The sequence below is a fragment of the Malurus melanocephalus genome, unplaced genomic scaffold, assembly GCF_030028575.1.
Source record: "Malurus melanocephalus ecotype Western Australia unplaced genomic scaffold, MMel_1.1 scaffold_406, whole genome shotgun sequence".
Lineage (NCBI taxonomy): Eukaryota > Metazoa > Chordata > Aves > Passeriformes > Maluridae > Malurus > Malurus melanocephalus.
In genome coordinates this window covers 306,350-327,380 of record NW_026623638.1, presented here as the reverse complement: position 1 = coordinate 327,380, position 21,031 = coordinate 306,350, and the positions used below count along the sequence as shown (strand labels likewise).

The following is a 21,031-nucleotide window of genomic DNA, read 5'->3' as shown; positions in this document are numbered from 1 at the left end:
AAAGCCTTTCTCTTCCCTCCTGGGAGTGGCTTCCCCTCCGGGGCCCCAGAAGGGTTGAACAAAGTCTCTCTCCAATAGTTCACTGAAGGATCTTTCTCGCCTGTCGTGCCACGAGAATCCTCCAATTCTCAGATGACGAAGAAAAAAAAAAAATTTCGAGGAAAAACAAGTCCAAAGAAAGAGAGAAAAAAAAAAGCAGTCCCAGAGAGCAGGCAGATTCTTTTCCACCGCTGATCCCGAGAGAGCCTCCGGAGAGAAAGAATAAAAAAACAAAACCGTGTGTGTCTTGTCCCTTTCCCTCCCATTGTCCTTGAAGGGAGGAACATCACCAAACAAACCAGAGCAGTCTCGACTAATGTATAGTTACAGAAGGGTTGTTTAACTTTCCTCTAATATAAGCAGATGATAGGAATACAATACTCAGCTAACCAAGGAAACACATCTATTCAAATTTTATATTCTCATTCTTTTTTAGGCTTGTATGAGGGATATTCCAACGTGCAAGTGGCTGGACCAGTGGACTGAACTAGCTCAAAAGTAAGTCACAGATCTCAAACCCTGAGCTCTCCCTGCCTGTGCAGAACACCCAGAATTCTCAGCTTTTTGATATATTTATATATTCTTTTGTTATATATATGTTTAATGCAGTATACTCTGTTTCTTCACAGGTTTGCATTCCAGTACAACCCCTCCCTGCAGCCAAGAGCACTGGTTGTCTTTGGCTGTATAAGTAAACGAGTGTCACATGGACAAATAAAACAAATAATTCGAATTCTCAGCAAGGTATATGGSTCTGTTTGTTTTCCTTTGTGACTCATAAAGTAGCTATTTTTAGCTTTATCTTTCCATCAAATATAGACCTTGACATAATTTCAGGATAAGTATTTTTTCAAGCATATTCCTGTTAGAACTGATTGGAAATATACTTTCTATATGCCAGGCTTTTGAACTTGATTGTGTGGAAATAAATTCCATCACTGCTGTGACTTCTAGAGTATCAATAGGTCTCAATAGTGAGTTTAAAATTCCTGACCCAGGTGGATCCAGTAGTCAGTATTTGAATAAATGAGAAATTTTCTGTTAAGGCATTTACCAGCACACACATGATTCATGGCTTCCTTGTTCTTAAAGGAAGTGAGTAACCTCATGTGTTATAATTAAATACAGTAAAGAGCTGATTTATATCAGAAAACTTTGCTGTAGGTGCCTGGTTTGACAGTGATGTTCCATCATTCTAAAGCAGGTTATATTCCATAACAGGTGAGCAGTATACTAAATATGTGTCCTTTAAGCATTACAGTAGAGCTTTATGGACACAAACTTTAATTAAATAGTGTCTAAATGGTAAAAGACCTTCTCTCCAACTCTTCCACTCCCCCTGCAGCCTGACTGTTTGGGTACATGTTGTGCAGCCTTACATCTATTTCTGCTGYCTAAATCTACATTTGGAAAAGTTCTTGAGAGCTGGTTTAAAATSTGCTCAGGCTTTGTAAATAATTGAGAAAAACAGTTACTGTGCAAAGCTTTGATCTTCTTTTTACAAAGCAAAATGTAATTATGATTGTATTTTTAATTACTCTCTTTTTTTTCAAAAAGGGACTTGAGAGCTGTTTRAAAGGCCCTGATAATTATAACAGCCAAGTTCTAATAGAAGCCACAGTTATAGCCCTCACCAAGCTGCAGCCTCTTCTTAACAAGGTAAATAACTGCCATTTTACAATAAACAGAATGCATTTTGTAAATTAGAATTGTAATTATGGGTATAATCTCAGAAATACAAGCAAGTGTTGGAGTGTCTGAAGTTCACAGGTGGAAGTACCACATGTGGGAGGTGTGGCAGATGGTGGGACCTGCTTGAGAAATGCTGTGGAAAGTTCTGTTCTGCTTCACTGAGCTGGGCTGTGGCAGCTGGGCAGAGGCTGGGCCCAGACTGTCCCCATGTCCCTGTCCCTGTGCACAGGGTTCCCATTTGCTCTCAGATGGGTTCCCATTTGCTCTCAGTGGGTGCTGGTGCCCTGCACACCAGGGCTGTGGGACATGGCCACGTGTGGTTTGCTGTTGGTTCATGGAGCTGCTGTCACTGCCAGGGTCCTGTCTGAGAGCAGACCAGGGGTACAGCAGGAACAAAGAGCCTCGTGCAGCTCCTGGAGGAGAATAAAACTTGTTCTAGAAAACCTCTCAAGAGCCCCAGGATGTGCTGAATGCCAGTTCCTGCCGTGTTTGGTTCTGATTTTGACCAGGAATTGCCTGGCCAGGTCTGTGTGCAGAGCTGCAGCCCAGTTCAGACTGAGAACAGCAGACCCATTGCTGGCACTGCTGGCACAGGGCACTGTGGATCTGACACTGTGAGCAAAGATGGGATGTGGCAGAGGAGGAATGGCTTGGGAGGTGCACACAGGGCTTGAAATGCATTTCCTTTGTGATGTTCCTCTGTGAAGTGCCTTAACAGGTCCCTGTGAGCATTTCCTTGGAATGGATGTGACAGCACMAAACCTGCTSGAGGAGGGCAAACCCTGCCCTCTGTCCTGGCAGTGAAATTGTGGCTCTTTCTCTGTCCCCAGGACTCTCCCATGCACAAGGCTCTGTTCTGGGTGGCCATGGCTGTGCTGCAGCTGGATGAGGTGAACCTGTACTCAGCAGGGACAGCCCTGCTGGAGCAGAACCTGCACACCCTGGACAGTCTGCATGTGTTCAACGACAAGGTGAGCAGGCTGCCTTCCCTCAGAGCTCAGARAAAAGGGACCAGCCCTGGCTTTGTCCTTTTGCATGCTCATTTAGCAACTAAACCTGAAGTTTGCATTAGAAATTGTTTCATTTGGGTGATAACCACAGGCAAACTAATGTGTGAAGAGAAGYTTTCATTGCTGTTCAAAACTGGAACAGAAATGTCCAGATGTGATCTGTGAGATAGTGTTTGATATTTTCCTGTAACCTCTTAAAAGAACTGTTTTGTCACTTAAAAAATGCAACAAACTTGAGATGCTCTGAGTAACTTTGAGTGAGGTGCTCTTGTATTTTATTTTTGGGGTCAGAGCCCAGAAGAAGTGTTCATGGAGATCAGGAGACCCCTCGAATGGCACTGCAAGCAGATGGATCATTTTGTTGGGCTGAATTTCAACTCCAACTTTAACTTTGCACTAGTGGGACATCTCCTGAAAGGTAAGATGCTCTTTGTTTGAGATGAACACTCTTACTTCAGGAATAAAAACAAGTCAAGAGATAAAGGGGCCAAACTGGGTGGTGGATTTTAAATAACTTGGGCTACAGATAAAAAATTAAACACTCTTTGATTAAAGGATTTTGTCAGGTTTCCTTTATATGTTTTCTGTGGAGGTCTTTAGTGCTGATGACAAAAGTTCTGAACTGTCAGAGGTTGCAGAGCTTCATTTGCTGCAGTCTTTKACTTCTTCCTCAAGAATGCCCCTCTCTGTTTGCCTGTGCTCAGGCTCACAGTTTTTTTAAAAAGACTGATTTGTGAGGTAACAGTATAATGTATGCACAGACATTTGAAATGATGCAGTTTTGAAGGGAGGGACAGAAAGAAGTCTTAAATGTGCCATTTCAGATAGCATTATGCTCTTTTACCCTTGAGATGGAATGTCTGAGAATGTGCTGSAAAATATTTATAAATGCTTTTAAAATATTAGTGCTTCATAAATATGGATTCAATAGTTCAATACAATCCTTTGTTTCTTAGGGTACAGGCATCCTTCCCCTACCACTGTAGCAAGAACAGTGAGGATTTTGCACACACTCCTGGCTCTGGTTAACAAACACAGGAACTGTGACAAGTTCGAGGTGAACACTCAGAGCGTGGCTTACCTGGCAGGTAATGAACCAAACCTTTCCAATCTGGTGTGGCTGAAAAGCAGTGAGTTATTGTGGGAATTCCTTTGGGTTCAGGTTGTTAAAATTGTACCAGCACAAAGAAAACTTGTAATGGGTGGACAGGAGTGCAGGCAGGGTGGGCACATCAGGAAGGCTTTTTGGGGACTGTGGGCTTTGCCAGCCCAGCACCTCCTCTGCAGCTTTGGGACTTCTTCAGGGAGGCTGGAGGTTTTTTGGTGTAAATATTCGATGTGTGTGTGAGAGCACTGAAATTTCTAGTGGCCTGGATAACAGAAGCTGTGACCATGTGAGGGCAAATGTGTGAATCTTGTCATTGTAACTGGATGGGGAACATAATTCTTTTTAAAGATCCTGCTTTGAATCTGTGCATTTCCTAAGGTGTTGTTGCAGCTCAGTGGTCTTGATGAGATGAATRTGCAAAATGCAAATGGCTGGAATAGTGTTTGTGTTGTTGCCTGCATTTCTGCTGTGGAAAACTGCCCTTGCCTTTGTTGGCTTTGCAGCCCTGCTGACGGTGTCTGAGGAGGTGCGCAGCCGCTGCAGCCTCAAGCACAGGAAGTCTCTGCTGCTGTCAGAAGTTTCAATGGAAAATGTTCCTATGGAYACATACCCCATCCATCACAGTGACACTAGCTATAGGTTGGTGGTCTCCCTTTGGATGAGTTACCCACTGTTTCCTCCAGTGAGGAGCTGAACTCTGCTGGCAGCACTGAGTTCATGGGCTCCTGAGCCATTTGCTCCTTAAGCTGGGATCAACAGTCACAGAGACATCAGGATGTGCAACTCGAACAGATTTAATTTACARAGCTTAACTGCTCTGGAGGCTGTTAAACCTTGTGCTAAATCTTTCTACAAGACCTGATTTAATCTCATTYATATTTTAGAAGAACATTTTGTTTGTCCTTTCAAGAGCTGCAGGGCATGTACTTGTTTGACACCTTGCTACAGCTGGAGGGATCAGTCAGGAAATCAGGTGGAAGTGCCATGGAGAGCCTGTCTCTCTCAACAAGAAGCACTTCACTCAGGATCTCTCTTTTTAGCAYTGAGACTGGAGTAGCTGATTACTAGATATGTTTCATCTTGCCCCATAGGCTGATTTGCTTGTGTTTTTTTCATTGCTTTATTTTTTATCTCTTCAGCATCAYATTCACATCAGATTGTTTGTTTTCACTAGCTCAGACATCTTTGCAAGCAAAGGAATTACTATTTCTTAAAATGTGTTTTGGGGAAATTACCTGGTAGGAAAGATGAGTTTAAGAAGGATAGTTTGGCTACTTGAGAAACCTCTGCCTAAATAGCACAGTTTTAAGATTTTCTTAATTGAATTTCTCTGCACTTGCAGGACACTAAAGGAACAGCCCTGGTCATCCCCCAAAGGGTCAGACAGACACCTGGATGCCAATTACCCAACAGTGGGACAGATCAGCCCTCGCACCCGGAAATCCATGAGCTTGGACATGGGGCAGCCTTCACAAGCCAACACTAAAAAGCTTCTAGGTTATTAACATAACTAATTTATTGATCTGTCTACAGAATACCCTGGGAAGCATTACTGGAGAAAAATCATTTGTGTGTTAGTTCTGACTTTAAGGGCTTATTCCTGATTCAGAGGAATAAGTGCAGTTTCTGCAAAATGCAAATTTSAGGACAATGGACAGTTAAAGAGGACTCAGTTCTTTTGGTCATGAAGGGGGGGAGCGAGAGTGATGCTCAAAATGTGCATGTTGAAGTGGAGAAAAAAGGATATTCCAGATACTGAAGATTCCTAGTGCCCATTTTCTGCTCCCAGCCCTTTCCAGCAAACCTGGGACATGGATCTTTAGCTGCTCCATTGAGTGCTCTGGTTGGGGCTGGAGGAGATGGTCCCAGAACGTGGTAGATGTGTGTAAACAATCTGATTTGTACTCATGGCTTCTCAGTGCATCATATTKACAACAAACTCATGTTTCAGAGGAACAAGCTGAGTTGCTTTGCAGAACTTGTGGAAGCCCTTTGGCATTACACAGGTGGAAGAAGAGGGGCACTTCCTTCATTGCAGCCCTTTCCTGCTTCCTTTTCAGTAACCACATCCTGGCATGTGTATTCTGTGTGGGGGCCAGGAGTCCATGGCATGACCCCTGACTAATTGCATGCTCCCTCCTGTGTATTGTGAAGCACTTTGGAAGCTGTGATGGAGAGCGGCATGGTGTGACCGTATTTTCTGTCCCATCCCTGAAAATGGTGAAAAGGTCCCYAGATTCCTGCCAACACATGCTAGATAGGGGAGTAGCTTGGCCAGAAAATCAGAAAAAGTTAGACTATGGATTTAGGTTTAATGTTTTTAATTGCCTGATAAATTGTTTTTAGGTACAAGGAAAAGTTTTGACCATTTGATATCGGACACAAAGGCTCCTAAAAGGCAAGACATGGAATCTGGAATCACAACGCCTCCCAAAATGAGGAGAGTAGCCGAAAATGATTATGAAATGGGTGAGACACAGGACTAACATTTTAAGAATAATAATAAACGCTTTGTATATCTATACAAAGAAGCATTTCTAAATTCAGTGTTTATTTACCAAGGTTACTCCAAGGTAAGGGAGAAGCACCTTTCTTAGCAATGGCTTCTGCAGGGTGCAGCCTTCGTATCTCTGGCAGCTGCATTGGAGCTGCTCAGGTTACAGTGCAGAATCAGGGGCAGCTCTAAGGGACTGCATACAGAGTGCAATGAAATAAATAGCATTTGGCTTTCTAGAAGTTAATCAGCCCCAGCTGCAAATTCCTGCAGGAGATGGAACGTGAGCTGATGCCTGGAATGCCTCTCTTCATCTTCTCCCCCATCTGCTTCCTGTGCCCTCACCCCCAATTGCAATGCAAGACCAGGGTTCTTCTCTTGTATCTGCCTGACCCCGAATTTGGTACTTACACCCCTGGGCCTGTATTTCACTGAAGAGGAAATTGGGGTTTTTGTTTGCCATCTGATAACACATCCCATGTAGTGGTGCTGCATTACAGKGCAGTCGTTGCTTTGACCTTTGTGACGAGGCCGATGAGCTCGGAGGTTTGCACATGACTGACTCGGTTGTGCAGAACCTGATTCTGTCTTGCTTTGGGTTTATTTCACTCTGGATGAGTTGCTCTTTTCTATCTGGCAGAAACCCAGAGAATATCACCGCAGCAGCACTCACACCTCCGGAAAGTTTCCGTTTCTGAGTCAAACGTCCTCCTGGATGAAGAAGTTCTGACTGACCCAAAAATTCAAGCACTGCTGCTTACAGTTCTTGTAAGCTTTTTTCTGTGTGTTGTCTGCTATTTTCTGATGTCCTTTTATCTCCCAGCAAAACAAACATGTGTTTGGAGTGTTTCCTGGCTGAGTTTTATGACCAACTATTTTGTATAATGAAAGGTTATTAATATATTATAGTTTAAAAGAAATGAACATTGTTGGAATCGCAGCATAATTCAGTTTAAAAGTCATTAATTAGTAATAGAGGTACAGTCTGATAGTACTTTCTTCAGCAGTTCCCACTCCAGGTACAATTCAGTAAGACTCAGTTGTGTGAAAATCTGACCAGACACATTTATTGCCAAAATACAATTTGTTGCCAATTGGTTCTCAACCCTAAATCAATCTTTTGTGTAATGCTGCTTTCTGCTGGTCAGAAATCTTAAACCCTGTAACTTTAAAGTTTAAAACCTTTAAGCAAAGGCTGTAACCACRAGATGAACTAATGCCTCCTTCCCTGCCAGGCCACGCTGGTGAAGTACACCACGGACGAGTTTGACCAGCGCATCCTCTACGAGTATTTAGCAGAAGCCAGTGTTGTCTTCCCAAAGGTCTTTCCTGTTGTGTGAGTACCTGAAATTCTGGTTACAATAATTCTGTGCCTGGTCCTTCTTTAGAGGTCCTTGGATCAGGACAAACACCTGCAAGGCACTTGCTCGTGTGGAGCTTACGAGCTGCAGTCTGTTCATGCTGGTTGATTTTAATTTGTCCCCTAAGAGTTTCAAAGCTGATTTAAAGCCTAGTGCAGGTACTCTTTGGGTGTTTCTCTAGACACCTGTTGTAGTTCTGCTGGAGTGAATATGTGTACAGGAAAACCAGCTCTCAGAAGCTGAGCAGAGTTTAAAACTGACCTGAGCACATCATTAGAGTCYTCATGGAACAGAGTTGGGAATTGTGTTCTGAAATCACTGGGGGTGTGAAAATCTCACCTGAACTGCTGGTTGCTAAAAGTCAGTTGGGAACTGTAGGTTTATTTTATTTAATGACCAAGAACTAAGCTCCTTCTCTTTTCTTCAGGCATAATTTATTGGATTCCAAGATCAATACCCTTTTATCGCTGTGCCAGGATCCAAACTTGTTGAATCCAATTCACGGGATTGTGCAGAGTGTTGTCTACCATGAGGAGTCTCCACCCCAATACCAAACGTCTTATCTACAGAGTAAATGTTTTTCTTTTTGGTTTTTTTTTTTTTTTCTTAAGTGCTGTACTGGGAACACTCTCGGGTTGTTCTCTGTCAGGTGAGAGCTGRGCTTTCATGGTGATGTTCCATTTGTTGTTGCAGGTTTTGGATTTAATGGGCTGTGGAGGTTTGCTGGCCCCTTCTCCAAGGTAAGAGCTTTGTGGGGTTTGGACTGTTTGGCCTTTCTGGGGCATTTTGTTGCTGCTCATAAGGAGCATCACTCACGAGTGAGCAGAGAGTGTCAGGGGCAGGCAAAACAGCGGGACTTCAGAGTCAGCTCAAAAGTACAAAGGAAGGAACAACTCCTTTTTTTTCCCATCTCCCACAGCAAACMCAAATCCCAGACTATGCTGAGCTCATAGTGAAGTTCCTCGATGCCTTGATTGACACRTATTTGCCTGGAATTGATGAGGAAACCAGTGAAGAATCTCTCCTGACCCCCACATCTCCGTATCCTCCGGCGGTGCAGAGCCAGCTCAGCATCACTGCAAACCTCAACCTCTCCAACTCCATGACCTCACTTGCCACTTCCCAGCACTCCCCAGGTCAGTGCCTGTTCAGGTACCAGCTGTGTGGGGGAAATGTAGGAGTTTCCTGCTTTTGGAGCCTGGTGGTCTATTTGGATGTGTTTATGCATCAAACATTGGTGCATTGTGAAGTCAAATGAATGTTAAACTGCTCCTGAGCTGTTACCCTGCTGGTTCAGATCTGGAGTTTATCCAGCACTAAAGCTGTCTCCCAGGTCACTCCATGTGAAGGGAAGAGCAATAAGGACATCATAACAGCAACACCTTCATGTGGAACATGTGCAGCAGTGAGGGCTCGTGAAAACTAATAAATATAAACACACAGTCGTGGTGATTTGCTAGGGGAAAACACTGATCTGGCACTGCAAAGTAGCAGATGTTGGGAAATGTAAGTGCCCAGCAAACTGGTGTGGGCTGACAGTGCTCCAGTTGTCTGTGTGATCCAAGGCCAGTGCTCAGACAGGTATTGATTGCACTGGGGTCGGGCTCTGCCTTCCAGGAAAAAAGAGTTCATGTGGACACATGGGGAATGCTGGGTCCCTTTGGACTCTTATATTGCCAAAAATATAAAGTATTCAGTACAGTAGCCTAAGCCAGAGGAAATTAAATATAGGAAGAAAATAGAGTTTCTATCAAAGAAATCTGCATGAAGACTCATGAAGTGGCTTTGGAGAGGTGGCTCATATGCTGAGGAAATCCTTTACTCTGTCATAAATATTACACTGTGGGATATTTCTTCAGTGGTGATTTAACTTTGCAGTTGTTAGCACTCACATCAACCAACCCTTTATTTCTGCTACATTTCTAACCTTGATGGAAGGCCAGACCCTCCTGGTGTTGAAGGAGAGCCTTTGCAGAGGTGGTGTGGGTGTTTTCATACCCTGGTGACTGAGCCTTGCTAGGCTGGGCTTTGCTCAGGGTGCACAGGAGCAGTGGGGTAAGACAGGGCTGTAGGAATGATTTGGGAACAGACCTTGCAGTCAGTGTGGAAGGACATTCTGGGCAGCATCTTTCCATTTGCAATGCAGCATCAGTGGCAGCTCCAGCAGTTCGTTTCCAAGGATGAGGTGATGGAGCAGGCTTGGGCACTCTGYGAGGGAAAGAAACATTTTGCTCTGTAAATGTCCTCCTTCCTTTTGCCCCACTTTCCATTCCCTCTTCTTTACAAGCTGAGAGGAAGGAATTAATCCAGCTCGTCAAACATTCCTTTCAAGCACTGTGCAAACAGATGGCTTTTGTCAAAGGCTGGTTAAGAGTCTCCACAGAGCTGGGAACTAGGGAACTCGTTCAGGTGAATAGTGAGTCTGAAACAACACACTGCTGGCACTCTGAGCACTGTTTGCTTGGAAATTAAATTTAAAACACCAGTGTGTGCGCCACGTGTTCAACAGCACTGAGTTCCCTCATACACTGAGTTAAAAGAAATATTTTCAGCCAAGTTTTTTTTCATTATGGCCACAAATACTAAGTAGCAGATACATGAAAAATTCATCTTGCATCTGGAAACAACTGGGCAGGATCATTGTTTGTAAATGTTTTGTGTGTCACCATCTCTGTTCCTTTCCCTCCCCTTCCCTGTCTCATGGACATTGTTCACTTACGTTTATTTCTTTCATTCTGTGTCTGTGAAGCTTCTCTGCCTTGCTCTAAGTCTGCAGTTTTCATGCAGCTGCCTCATCCAGGTACTCTCTTCTTTCATCATATTTGCACGAAATGCTGCTTGAGCTGTGTTAGGGCTGGGCTGTGGCATGAGAAGCAGTTTCTGACACGGGAATGGCTTCAGCAAGTGCTAAGCTGGTGTATTCCTTGGGGATGCCAATAATACCTGGTAGTGGAGCAGACAGAGTCACAGCCTTGAGAATAAATCTGGTAACAGAGAAGGTGATGCCTAACAGAGGAAATGACTCTGTAATGAACTGTTTGGATTCACTGGGACTCAGCTCTGCCTGCAGGGTCACACGGCAAACACTCGAGTTCTTGGTGCTAAACTGCAGAGGTGCAGTAAAGCAGGAGCTGCACACCTCTGCATTTCTGCTTGGTGTGGAGAAGTAAGGAAAGCTGCACAAGAGGGCGTTTTGTTCACGCCCATGGGCTGTCCCTGTCCTCAGCGTAGTTTTGGGGTTTTGTGCYGCTGCCCACACAAGGAGAGGAAGGTGCAGCCTCTGGCTGGAGCCCTCACATTGTCCCTGTGCTGAGTGTGGAGCGTGTTCTTTGTTCTCACTAATGCCAACACAAATCAATTTCTTGCACATAATTGTGGATATGTCACAGTAACAGAACTTTGTTCTAACCTTAGCATTCGCTGTCAGACATCCTTATTTTTGCTGCTGATTGTACTTGAATCCTCTTGCATTAAACCACCCCTCCTGCTCTTCAYTCCCGTGCTGCACCTGTTCCCGCGGGTGTGAGGTGTTGTTAAACACTCATCAAACAGTCAGAGTGTGGCAGCTACACGGAGATTCTGCTGCAGGGCTGGGTGACTGCCAGCAGTGCCAGCACATGGCCTGGAGCACGCCTGCACTAAGCTCAGCTCTGGGCTTATGGGTGTGCAGTGATCTTGCCCAAAGCCTCTGCTGCGCTCTAACGCCAGGCATTGGGTGGTGGTGTCATGTCAGCGTGAGGATTTCACTAAAACACTTTTGTTTTGGTGTTCATTTAATGTGAGACTTYTAGCAAAGCATAACAGAGTTTTGCTCTGCAGGACCTTGTCCTGCAGAGAACATGCAACACTTCTCAGAAGGGTCTAAGTTTGTGGGCACAAACGTGTCTGGTGCCATGCCCATCCTGACCCCCTCAAGCCTCTTGGTGCCACTGGTGGGGCTGAAYTCGGCAGTCACAGTTCTCGTGAGGAGACCCGGCCTCACCTCCTCTGTGCCTGTTCCCTGTCAATAACCTCCTTAGGAAACCGTTTCTTTACTCATTAAAAGTCAATTTGATGGTTTGTTTTGCGTTTTTCCCCTTCCCRCACTTAGCAAACATTTGTTTTCAGCAGGACAACCAAGTTTTCTTGGTTTTACTTTCCCTTTGCTCTTCAGCAGCYCCACGGGCTGTAGGGGAGGAGCAAGCGGCGCTGCAGCCCGTCCCTGCCCCGAACAGTGTTTGATTCATTTTGAGCTCAACCCGGCGGTCCCGGGCGGGCGGAGCTTGGCGGGGTGGGGGCCCCGTGGGGATCCGCCCGCTCCGGGACCCCCCCGCTCCGGGACCCTCCCGCTCCGGGACCCTCCCGCTCCGGGACCCGCCCGCTCCGGGACCCTCCCGCTCCGGGACCCTCCCGCTCCGGGACCCTCCCGCTCCGGGACCCTCCCGCTCCGGGACCCGCCCGCTCCGGGCTCCCCGGCGCTGGGGCTGCCCGGGCGGGCTCGGAGCTCCGGGCAGCGGGGTCAGCGGGGCTCAGCGCGGCTCTTGTGTCTCCGCAGGGATCGACAAGGAGAACGTGGAGCTCTCGCCCACCGCCGGCCACGCCAACAGCGGRAGGATGCGCCACGGCTCCGCCAGCCAAGTGCAGAAGCAGCGAAGCGCCGGCAGCTTCAAGCGTCACAGCATCAAAAAGATCGTGTGATTGTCGCTTTTTAATTTTATTTTTTATTTTTGGACCTGACTGACACGCGCAGCCCCTCGCGAAGGGCCCTCCACCGGGTGTGATGCTGCACTTGATCTGTACAGTTCCCATCCCGTCAGCCGCGTTGCCAGATGATCAACTCCTGACCCACTGCCTGAGTTAACGCCTTCGTTCCTCCCGTGTTTGATTTCAGCCRGTGTTCAGAGCCACGCGTGTTCCCGGGGGAGTTTGGAGTTCTGTAGCGCTGCAGAGCCGCGTCCTGTCCGAATCCAAAGCCATTCCCCAGCCCCGCCGTGTGTCTGCTCTGGCCTCGGGTGTTCCTGCTAAGGGAAGTGTTGATCCTTAATCCTGTTTGCACGCCTCAAGGTAGTGGCATCCTGAGCCGGGGAGGTTTCTCTAATCCCGGTTTTAATCCAAACSTGTAAGATTTTAGCTGTGTACTTTTTTTTACCACACTGAAAAGAAATTCATGATAGCCRCAGTACAAGGATCTTAACAGAAGTGGTGGATTAGGTTAAATTTCAGGTAATTAGCAATAAAGGGGAGAGGAAAAGGAGGCTGCAGGAGTCCCTCATTCCCCAGACCAAGCTTCACACACTTGGACTGTACATGGACCAGACTGGACAAACTGGCTTTTCCCAAAGCTTTTTTTGTTTGTTTGTTTTAGGCTTTTTTTGGAGGGATTTTTTTGGGGGTTTTTGTTTTGTTTTGGTTTTTTTCTTGCTGTCTTACCTGCCCTGAGGAAGTTGTACAGGGGGAAATACCTGGGAACTGACCCTTGGGCTGTCRTTGTAGCACCTGCTTTAGTTCTGCCCTTCCCAACAAAGTGCACCTTKGAGAGCTCCTGGCAGAATATCCAGTGGGGAATGGAGGGGAAATTGGATGGATTCATTCCCGGCCTGGGGGATAGCGTGTGGCAAAGCTGCCCCTGTGCTGCCTGAGCAGGGACAGAAACAGCCACGKCTGCTCAAGGTACATGAATTGAAATTCACTGACCCTGTGTCCAGTGCCAGGGACGCCCGGAGCGGTGGTGCAGTCCCGTGCAGGGCTGGGGCTGCCGGAACCTCCCGGGGAACCTCCCGGGGCGGGTTTGGGGATCCTGCGGGGTCACACAAACCTCAGGCTGCTGTCACTGTCAGGGCACCCGCGCCTGGGGGTGTGCACGTGCTGCTGTGCTGGCCAGGGAGGAGGCGGTGCCGGTGTCACCATGGGTGCTGGTGTCACCATGGGTGCCATTGTCACCGTGGTTGCCAGTGCTATCATGGGTGCCGTTGCCACTGTGGTGCCGGTGTCACCATAGGTGCAGGTGTCACTGTGGGTGCCGGTGCCACTGTGGGTGCAGGTGTCACCATGGGTGCCGCTGTCACCGTGAGTGCAGGTGTCACTGTGGGTGCTGGTGTCACTGTGGGCACCGGTGTCACCATGGGTGCCGCTGTCACCATGGGTGCCGGTGTCACCGTAGGTGCTGGTGTCACCGTGGGTGCCGGTGTCACCGTGGGTGCAAGTGTCATCATGGATGCAGGTGCCACTGTAGGTGCCGGTGCCACTGTGGTGCCGCTGTCACCGTGGGTGCTGGTGTCACCATGGGTGCTGGTGTCACTGTGGGTGCCGGTGTCACCGTGGGTGCCAGTGTCACCGTGGGCACCGGTGCTGGGTCCCGGGTCCCGGTGCCCTGCGGGCACGTGTGGGGCACCTGAGTTGGGGCGAGCTGGCGTTCAGGCAGGAGCTGTATCCCTGGGGGTCACACAGCTCCTGCTCAGAAACAGATCCACTTCCCAGTTTCAGATCCCTGTGCTGTGGTAGGTAGGAATTAACAATCCTTCAGGGGCTGTAAAGGAAAAAAAAGTATATCCATTAGGTAAAAGCCAGTCCTCCAGTGCAATTGTTAGTGGCTTTCAGTAAATCAAACTCCACGGCTAAATTATTAGAGAATGGTACAATTAAGGGTCCCAATTTTATTGCTATAGCACATAATTCCCATGTATCCACACAGTAACAATGTAACATTTATGTAAATAAAAATACTTTTATTGTATTGATTCATAAAATAACAKTTTAATTTGTTTACAGTTCTGGAAAAACTGAACACAAACTTCATATGCAAATAGTTTGCCAAAAGAAGAGGAAAACTTAGAATTAGCAATCATGGATTAAASAGGTTAGAAAGATGAACTGGTGCAATTAACCAAATCCCCTCACTCTAATGGTGCAGGCACTGTGGCAGGARCGTGGTCACTGGTGACACAGAGCAGGGGCTCGAGCCTTGGGTTTGGGGTCTCCAAGTTAGAAACCATTGTCATCCCAYGACTCAGACCCTGAGGGGCCACCCAGTGTCACTGGTTTGCACTGGGTTGTGCCCAATTGAGCTGGTTCCAGCCCTCCCCATTTTGTTGAAGACAAGGAATTGTAGAAGCCTGAGGACTTGTAGTTAGGAGGAGAACAGGTATCTCTTGTAAAGGTGGTGTGCCTGTTTCTCATATGAGCAGGTCCCCTGCAAAAGGGAACAGTAATTCCAGAGGTTTTGTTGGGGCAGAGCCCTTCACTGTCCTGCATTGCCCACGTCAGAACTGTCCCTCCATCAGAACTGCTGCATTCACTGCAGCACAGAAGTGTGAGTGCAGAATGAACAGGGATGAAAGTCACCTTCCTTATGAGAACTCCTCCAGGCTCTCAGTCCCAGCTGAAAAAACAGGTCTCTTCATAAAATCAATAAACTAAACTGAATTTTTTCTTTCCTGGAAGGAGACAGTTGGAGTTTTCCCAGTATGAGAGGTTTCCCAGTATTAGAGGTTCAGAGTTKTCCCAGTGAGAGGGCCTGGACTCTGGCAGAGCAGGGAGTCAGATACCTGTGTCAGGTAACRGTGGTGGAATTGGGGTGTAAGGTCTGCTGATGGCCAGGGTTTATTTAATTTGGGATCATGTGCACCCYGACAGACAGGAACGTTGTCTCCTAGTACTGGTGCTTGGGAAGCTCATGCTTGGCTCCCAGGGAACCATGGCCTTTGTGTAATGATTAAAMTCCCATCAGTAATTAGTTGTTGAGTGCCTTACTGTCACTGCATCGCTCCTTTCCAGCAGCTGTTGCTGGGACTTTGCCTCTTTTTCTTTCTCACATCCTTCTTTTGTTCTTTCCCTGTTTGAGCACTCTCCGTCCTGCCCATTGCATCCCTGGAAGCGCCACTCCCATCCCGGGCTGCTCCATCCTTTCTCCAGCTGCTGCTCTGTTCTCTGGTGACCAGCAGGTTGTTGCTGGTGACAGTGTGGGTGTGAGCCCTGCCCTGACACGCGGGAGCCACCATGCTCCGGGCAGCCTGCGGGCCACTGGCAGAGGCTGCTGCTCCAGGCTCTGCTTCTCCAGGCTCTGCTGCAGGGCTGGAGCTGCAGCCCCAGAGTCTCTGTGCTCTGAGGTGAAAATTAAAAACTCAGAAAAATCCAATTGGAACACGTGGACCATGTAACACCCTTCTGGGGAGCGTGTGTGACACCCTGGCTCAGAGCCCGTTCCCCACCCCGCACTGACCACAGCTCAGTACTGTAAAGACAATTAACATTCTGTTTGTGTTTGTATTTTCCCTGACTTAAAGATAATTCAGTAGTATTTGAATAGTGCATAACCTACCTGTAATGATGCCAATGTTTCTGCTTTACCGTGCATGAGGTTTCCCAGGACAGGGAACATTTCACTCGTGGGCTGAGCCCCGGCGCGTGCTGGGGCTGGCTCTGACCTGGGTTGTAGGTTTTAGGGCTTTTTCTGTTTCATTCTAAGGTTCATTTTTTCCAATGTCACAAAGCACGTCCTATTGTTATGCAACAAACCACAGACAGTCACTCAGAGTGTTGGTCCCACCTTTTTTTTTTATGCGGTATATTCACCTGTAAATAGTTTTTGTGTAAAATTTGACAGAAAAGTATATTTACTACACTGTAAATACATGTGACAATATATTGTATTATTTTGCTTTTTTTGTAAAGCAGTTAGTTGCTGTATATGTATAACATACAAATTTGATTATTCTAGTGTTAGTAACTGTTAACTACTACTCCTCCCTCCTGCTGGTGTGTTCCATCATTTAAACCAGAAGCTGTGTACAACACACTCACCCTGTGTATGATCTCACTGCTTCCATCCGGCCTCAGAAGGGTTTTTCTGCCATCCCAATCCTGGCCATGCTGTGAAACCGAGTGTGTGAGCCTGGAGAGCCCGCTGGTCCCAGCGCCGGGGGAGCTGTGGGTCAAAGTGGTGGAAATCTGGTTTCAGATAATTATTGTTCACCCCATTCTCCCCTCATGTATGTACTTCCCCCTTTTTTTTGAAGTAAAATGTAAATTCAACCTGCTCCCACTTGTTTGAAGGTCATTCCCAGGGCTGTGGGGTGAAGGTGGTGTACACTGATGTCCTCTCTCTGTTGGGACAAGTTTGTGTGGGTTCTTTGGGGCTGAGCCAAAGGATCCAGCCCTGTCCCAGACCCAARCCCCCACTTTTTTCTGGGCAAAATTAAGATTCCAGTTAAAATCCAGTGTCTGGAGTTTGTTTTTCCAGACTGGTGCTGCTTTGGGTGTGGGATCCTGCACAGATCTAAGATTGCCTGGAGTGACTGAGGAACAAGAAAGCCCATTGTCATGAATTTCATGTCACTTCAATAAGATTATCATAACTGAATAATAAATCAGAATATTTCTTTTTTAAATGTAAATTTAATATTGTAATAAAACAGCTGCTTGGTCTTTAAATAACAATTCAGTATAATTTGTCTATTTGAGCTTTTTTAGCTTAGGAGCTTGAGGTTTCAGCTGTCAGGCAACTTCTCTGACAAATGATTAATCACATCTATTTTTCTTTTAGGGGGATACATTACTTTCCCATTAAAAATGTACAAGTACTTATATTCTGGCTTTGTGAATGGTAAAAGGATGTAAAGACACATTAAAGTGACTGCATTGACTTCTTCTGAGACATCTTATTGTTCCTGCATGGTGAACACAGACCTGCAGACACCTGGACAGGTCCTTTCTGCCGTGCTCCTGGTGCCAGCTGGGGCTGCATGAGTGGAASAGCAGCAGTGTGTGAACTGTTAAATTTCATTTTCTTTGCTTTAGAGGAAATACTCATAGTTCTAGGTTGGACTTGGAGTGGGAGCCAGGCAGGAGCCAGCTCCTGAGCAGCACCTGCTCAATCACTGCTGCCAAAAACATTCCTGAAGTTCCTCTTTTGGACAGTCAAGCCTCTCTGCTACTTGAGATCAAATAAATGGCCATAGGGAGGGAGTGAAAAGGAAGTTTTTAGTAATAYCTTTATGCAGTTGGAAAAACTATTTAGAGGAAAATTGCACCATTGGAGCAGGCAATTCAGTGTAARGAAATATCTTCAAAATCCCTGCCCAGCTGATGCTGCTGAAATATTTTAAAAAGRAAAATAATAAACTAAAAATGGAGAACTTGATCGTGGGGTATGAAGTCTGTTCTGGAGATAAAGACTGCACAAGGAGGAAAAGAAAGGCAGTTGTTCACAGCTGACCCCAGGATGAGATCTTAGAGCTGTTGGTGAAGCACTGTCCCAGGTCAGATGGGTCGTATGGCTCCCTTAGCTCCTTCCATAGCMTTGGATTCTGCTTGGTCACTTCTGCCATTATCAAATGTGTTTTATGTGTCCATCCTCCCCTCAGGCCCCTCTAAGGACAGGTGAGAGAACACCTGAGCTCAGGCAGCTCTAATGGCAATGAGTGATTGGGTGTCCCAGAACAAACAGCCAAAGGCAATCTCTGGCAGTGCTGCCAACATTCCTGTGAGAGCAGTGGAAGCCTTTCCCACTACTGCAGTCATGATTTCCAGGTGTGAATCCTTTGTGCCTTGGAACAGGGGCTCTTCAGGTTGACTGCTCCTCTGCTTAACAAGCTCACAAATGAAAATCACACCCAGTCTTGAGTGGGTGGAGCGAGGAGAAAAACAACTCCCATTATGTGACTTGTTCAAACAAGTAARGGTTTGTTCTTCAAAGGAATCATGAAAAAACCTTTAACGACAGGATCTTTTGGGATATTTAAATGACAATGCTATAAATAGCCAGGAGTAACTATATGCTCAAGAAATCCCCTCTGAACTATTAAATTGTATTTTTTTTTCTCATAGCATAYTGTCCTTCAAACAAACTGGAAATATCAGTTCTGCTGCTTCCAGTTAGGTACTGGRAGAGCAAGGTCTGCCCAGGAGAGCTGGGTGTGCAGCAAGACACAGCAAATATGCTGAAGAGTTGCTCGTTCATCCCTCCTTCTCTGGATGCTGGARAGCTGCTTCCCACTCATGAAAACTCCACACACAGACTGTGTAAGGAGAAGGTGGCCTGTCACACATGGAAGCAGTTCTGTTAGCAGGGATTGTTGTACTTACAATCAGTGTGATTTGATCATTACTCAAGATGTTTTTCTCTTCGCTRCAGTAAAGCTCATGGCCTCAGGCTGCTGTAAGAGCTCAACCAGGCACTGCCACAGTGCAAGACACCGATTTTTTCCAGGAGCTTCACCAGTTCTGGTCCCTGTGTGTCTCTGACACAGGCTGCGGCTGTGACCGTGACAAATTCCTGAATGTTTGACCACCAGGCACTGTAATCGCTGGAATTGCCCAACAGTAACAGCCAAGGGTGGCTGTCGGTTGGGAATTCTTAACGGACAAACTTCTGGGATCCTCAGATCARTGACATCAAAAGGGCAAAGTCTCAACACCGATGGATTTTTCCACTTCATGTGTGGCACGATTTGTAGTTTTTCAGTGGGTATTTTTTATTATTTCCCAACTGCTCTAAACAAAAACACAGAGGCAAATCAGGAACTTTTCACATAAAAATACACAAATCAGTGATTTAGGAAGGACAATCCTGCTCATACACCACTGTGCTTTCTGCAAGTTACTCATTTACACTCTCACATACCAACTGCCTRCTGCAGGCACGTGTCAATAAACAACGGGCAGGTTTGGCTTCAGCCAGCCCGGTCAGTGCAGCACTGAACTCCCCCTGTGCCTGCAGTGAAGGTGTGTCCAAGACATTCGTGCAGCATTACCTGGTGCAGAGCATGCTGCTCACAGCCAGGTGAGCTCTGGGAACAGCAGTGGCTCTGCAGGATGAGTCCTGGCTACTCCAGAGAGAGGAGGCTGATGGGGCTGATCTGTGACTGCCAGGTGAACAGGAAGCTCAGGMTTTCAAGCTGGGAGGAGGCTTGAATGCTTTCCTGCACTCCTGCCACCACTACTGGATACCCCCAGGAACTGCTCTGGTTTATAACTCACTCTTACTTGGCTGCTCCCTGTTCTCCCTGGCCTACTGCTTCCCTCTAACTTTGCTKCTGAGGTTCCAAAAGATAGAAAAGCAGCTTGTTGCACTGGGAAATCCAGAGCCACCTGTCCCCACAAAGACAGGTCCAGTGACAAAGAGCAGTGTCCCCAGATGGCCTGAAGGAGCACAGCACTCTGTGCCCTCTGCCTGCCCAGTTGCATCCACAACACCTGGCTCCTGCCACTCCGTCTTTCCATGCAACTCCCCTGGATTATATGGAGAGAAAATACACCACTTTCAGACTCTTCCCACGCAGACCCAGGGTGGAGGCCRAACGCCTCCGGGTGTCACAGTAACACAGTATTCCCAGTGATGCCCTGCAAGTCAGCAGACTCTTCCCAAAACCTGGCTGCTGCTTGGGCTGCTCCTGCCACACCCTGGGGCCTTTCCCTCTCTCAGCAGCCTCCTGTGGAAATTCCCCACCTCCTTAGAACAGCATTAACGATTTCCCACAGGCTCCTCCAAGCTGTCCTCAATCTTCACAGTCTGTCACACAGCCCRCGGTGCATGGCAGTGCCAGTACTGACCAGCCATGCTTTGCTACTGYATCCCCCCAAAACCTCAGCGGTTCTTTGAGATACAGAAATAATTTACATACTGGATTTTCTGTAAGGGTGCCAAAAGCCCTGGGGGGAAATGTCACAAGCGTTACACAACATGAAAAGTCTCTGTTAATTCCAACTTGGTGCTGCTGCAGCCAAGCAATAACCTTGCCTGAACACAGATTTGTATTTCTCTTTCTGTTTCAGCCTTGCAGTTCCAATCCCAAACATTGCTGTAGCTTYTGGCTAATGTTTGCTCACTAGTGTGGCACCCCCAGCCAAACGCTTGTGTAAAATCCYGTCTAAAGCTCAGATTCACCTGCTCGCATGTCTGGCTGTTTTAGCAGACAATGAGGTAGTCTGGCTACAGAGCACAGCTCGATGCTCCAGCAGAGCACAGGGCCGGGCAAGCGGAGGGTGCTGTAGCTGCCTTGAGCAGCAGGGACAGGAGCAGCAGTGACAGGAGCCATTCCAGCGAGAACCGCGGGGAAAGACGGAGGGGAGGAGGGAGACGGCGCGGCCGGAGTCTCCCCGAGCCTCAGCCGCCGGAACACGCGGGGACGGGACCGTCCCTCACGGACCGGGGCTCCGCTCCCTCGGGGATGGAACCGACCCTCACGGACCGCGGCTCCGCTCTCTCGGGGACGGGACCGACCCTCACGGAGCGGGGCTCCGCTCCCTCAGGGGGCGGGACCGTCCCTCACGGAGCGGGGCTCCGCTCCCTCAGGGGAACGGGACCGACCCTCACGGACCGGGGCTCCGCTCCCTCAGGGGAACGGGACCG

General features: G+C 47.4%; 1 protein-coding gene across 1 annotated transcript in view; it reads left to right on the top strand.

Moving 5' to 3' along the window:
- The window catches only part of NF1 (neurofibromin 1), a 71,487-nt gene extending 57,695 nt beyond the window's left edge, over positions 1-13,792 (top strand). The window contains exons 44-58 of the mRNA XM_057379435.1: positions 476-537; positions 669-783; positions 1,597-1,698; positions 2,562-2,702; positions 3,033-3,159; positions 3,698-3,829; positions 4,353-4,488; positions 5,192-5,346; positions 6,196-6,318; positions 6,984-7,111; positions 7,579-7,679; positions 8,132-8,274; positions 8,398-8,444; positions 8,624-8,840; positions 12,239-13,792. Coding sequence (XP_057235418.1) covers positions 476-537; positions 669-783; positions 1,597-1,698; positions 2,562-2,702; positions 3,033-3,159; positions 3,698-3,829; positions 4,353-4,488; positions 5,192-5,346; positions 6,196-6,318; positions 6,984-7,111; positions 7,579-7,679; positions 8,132-8,274; positions 8,398-8,444; positions 8,624-8,840; positions 12,239-12,381 — 1,872 coding nt within the window. The 3' untranslated portion in view covers positions 12,382-13,792. The remainder of the gene's footprint in view (positions 1-475; positions 538-668; positions 784-1,596; positions 1,699-2,561; positions 2,703-3,032; positions 3,160-3,697; positions 3,830-4,352; positions 4,489-5,191; positions 5,347-6,195; positions 6,319-6,983; positions 7,112-7,578; positions 7,680-8,131; positions 8,275-8,397; positions 8,445-8,623; positions 8,841-12,238) is intronic.
- The last annotated feature ends 7,239 nt before the right edge of the window (positions 13,793-21,031 follow it).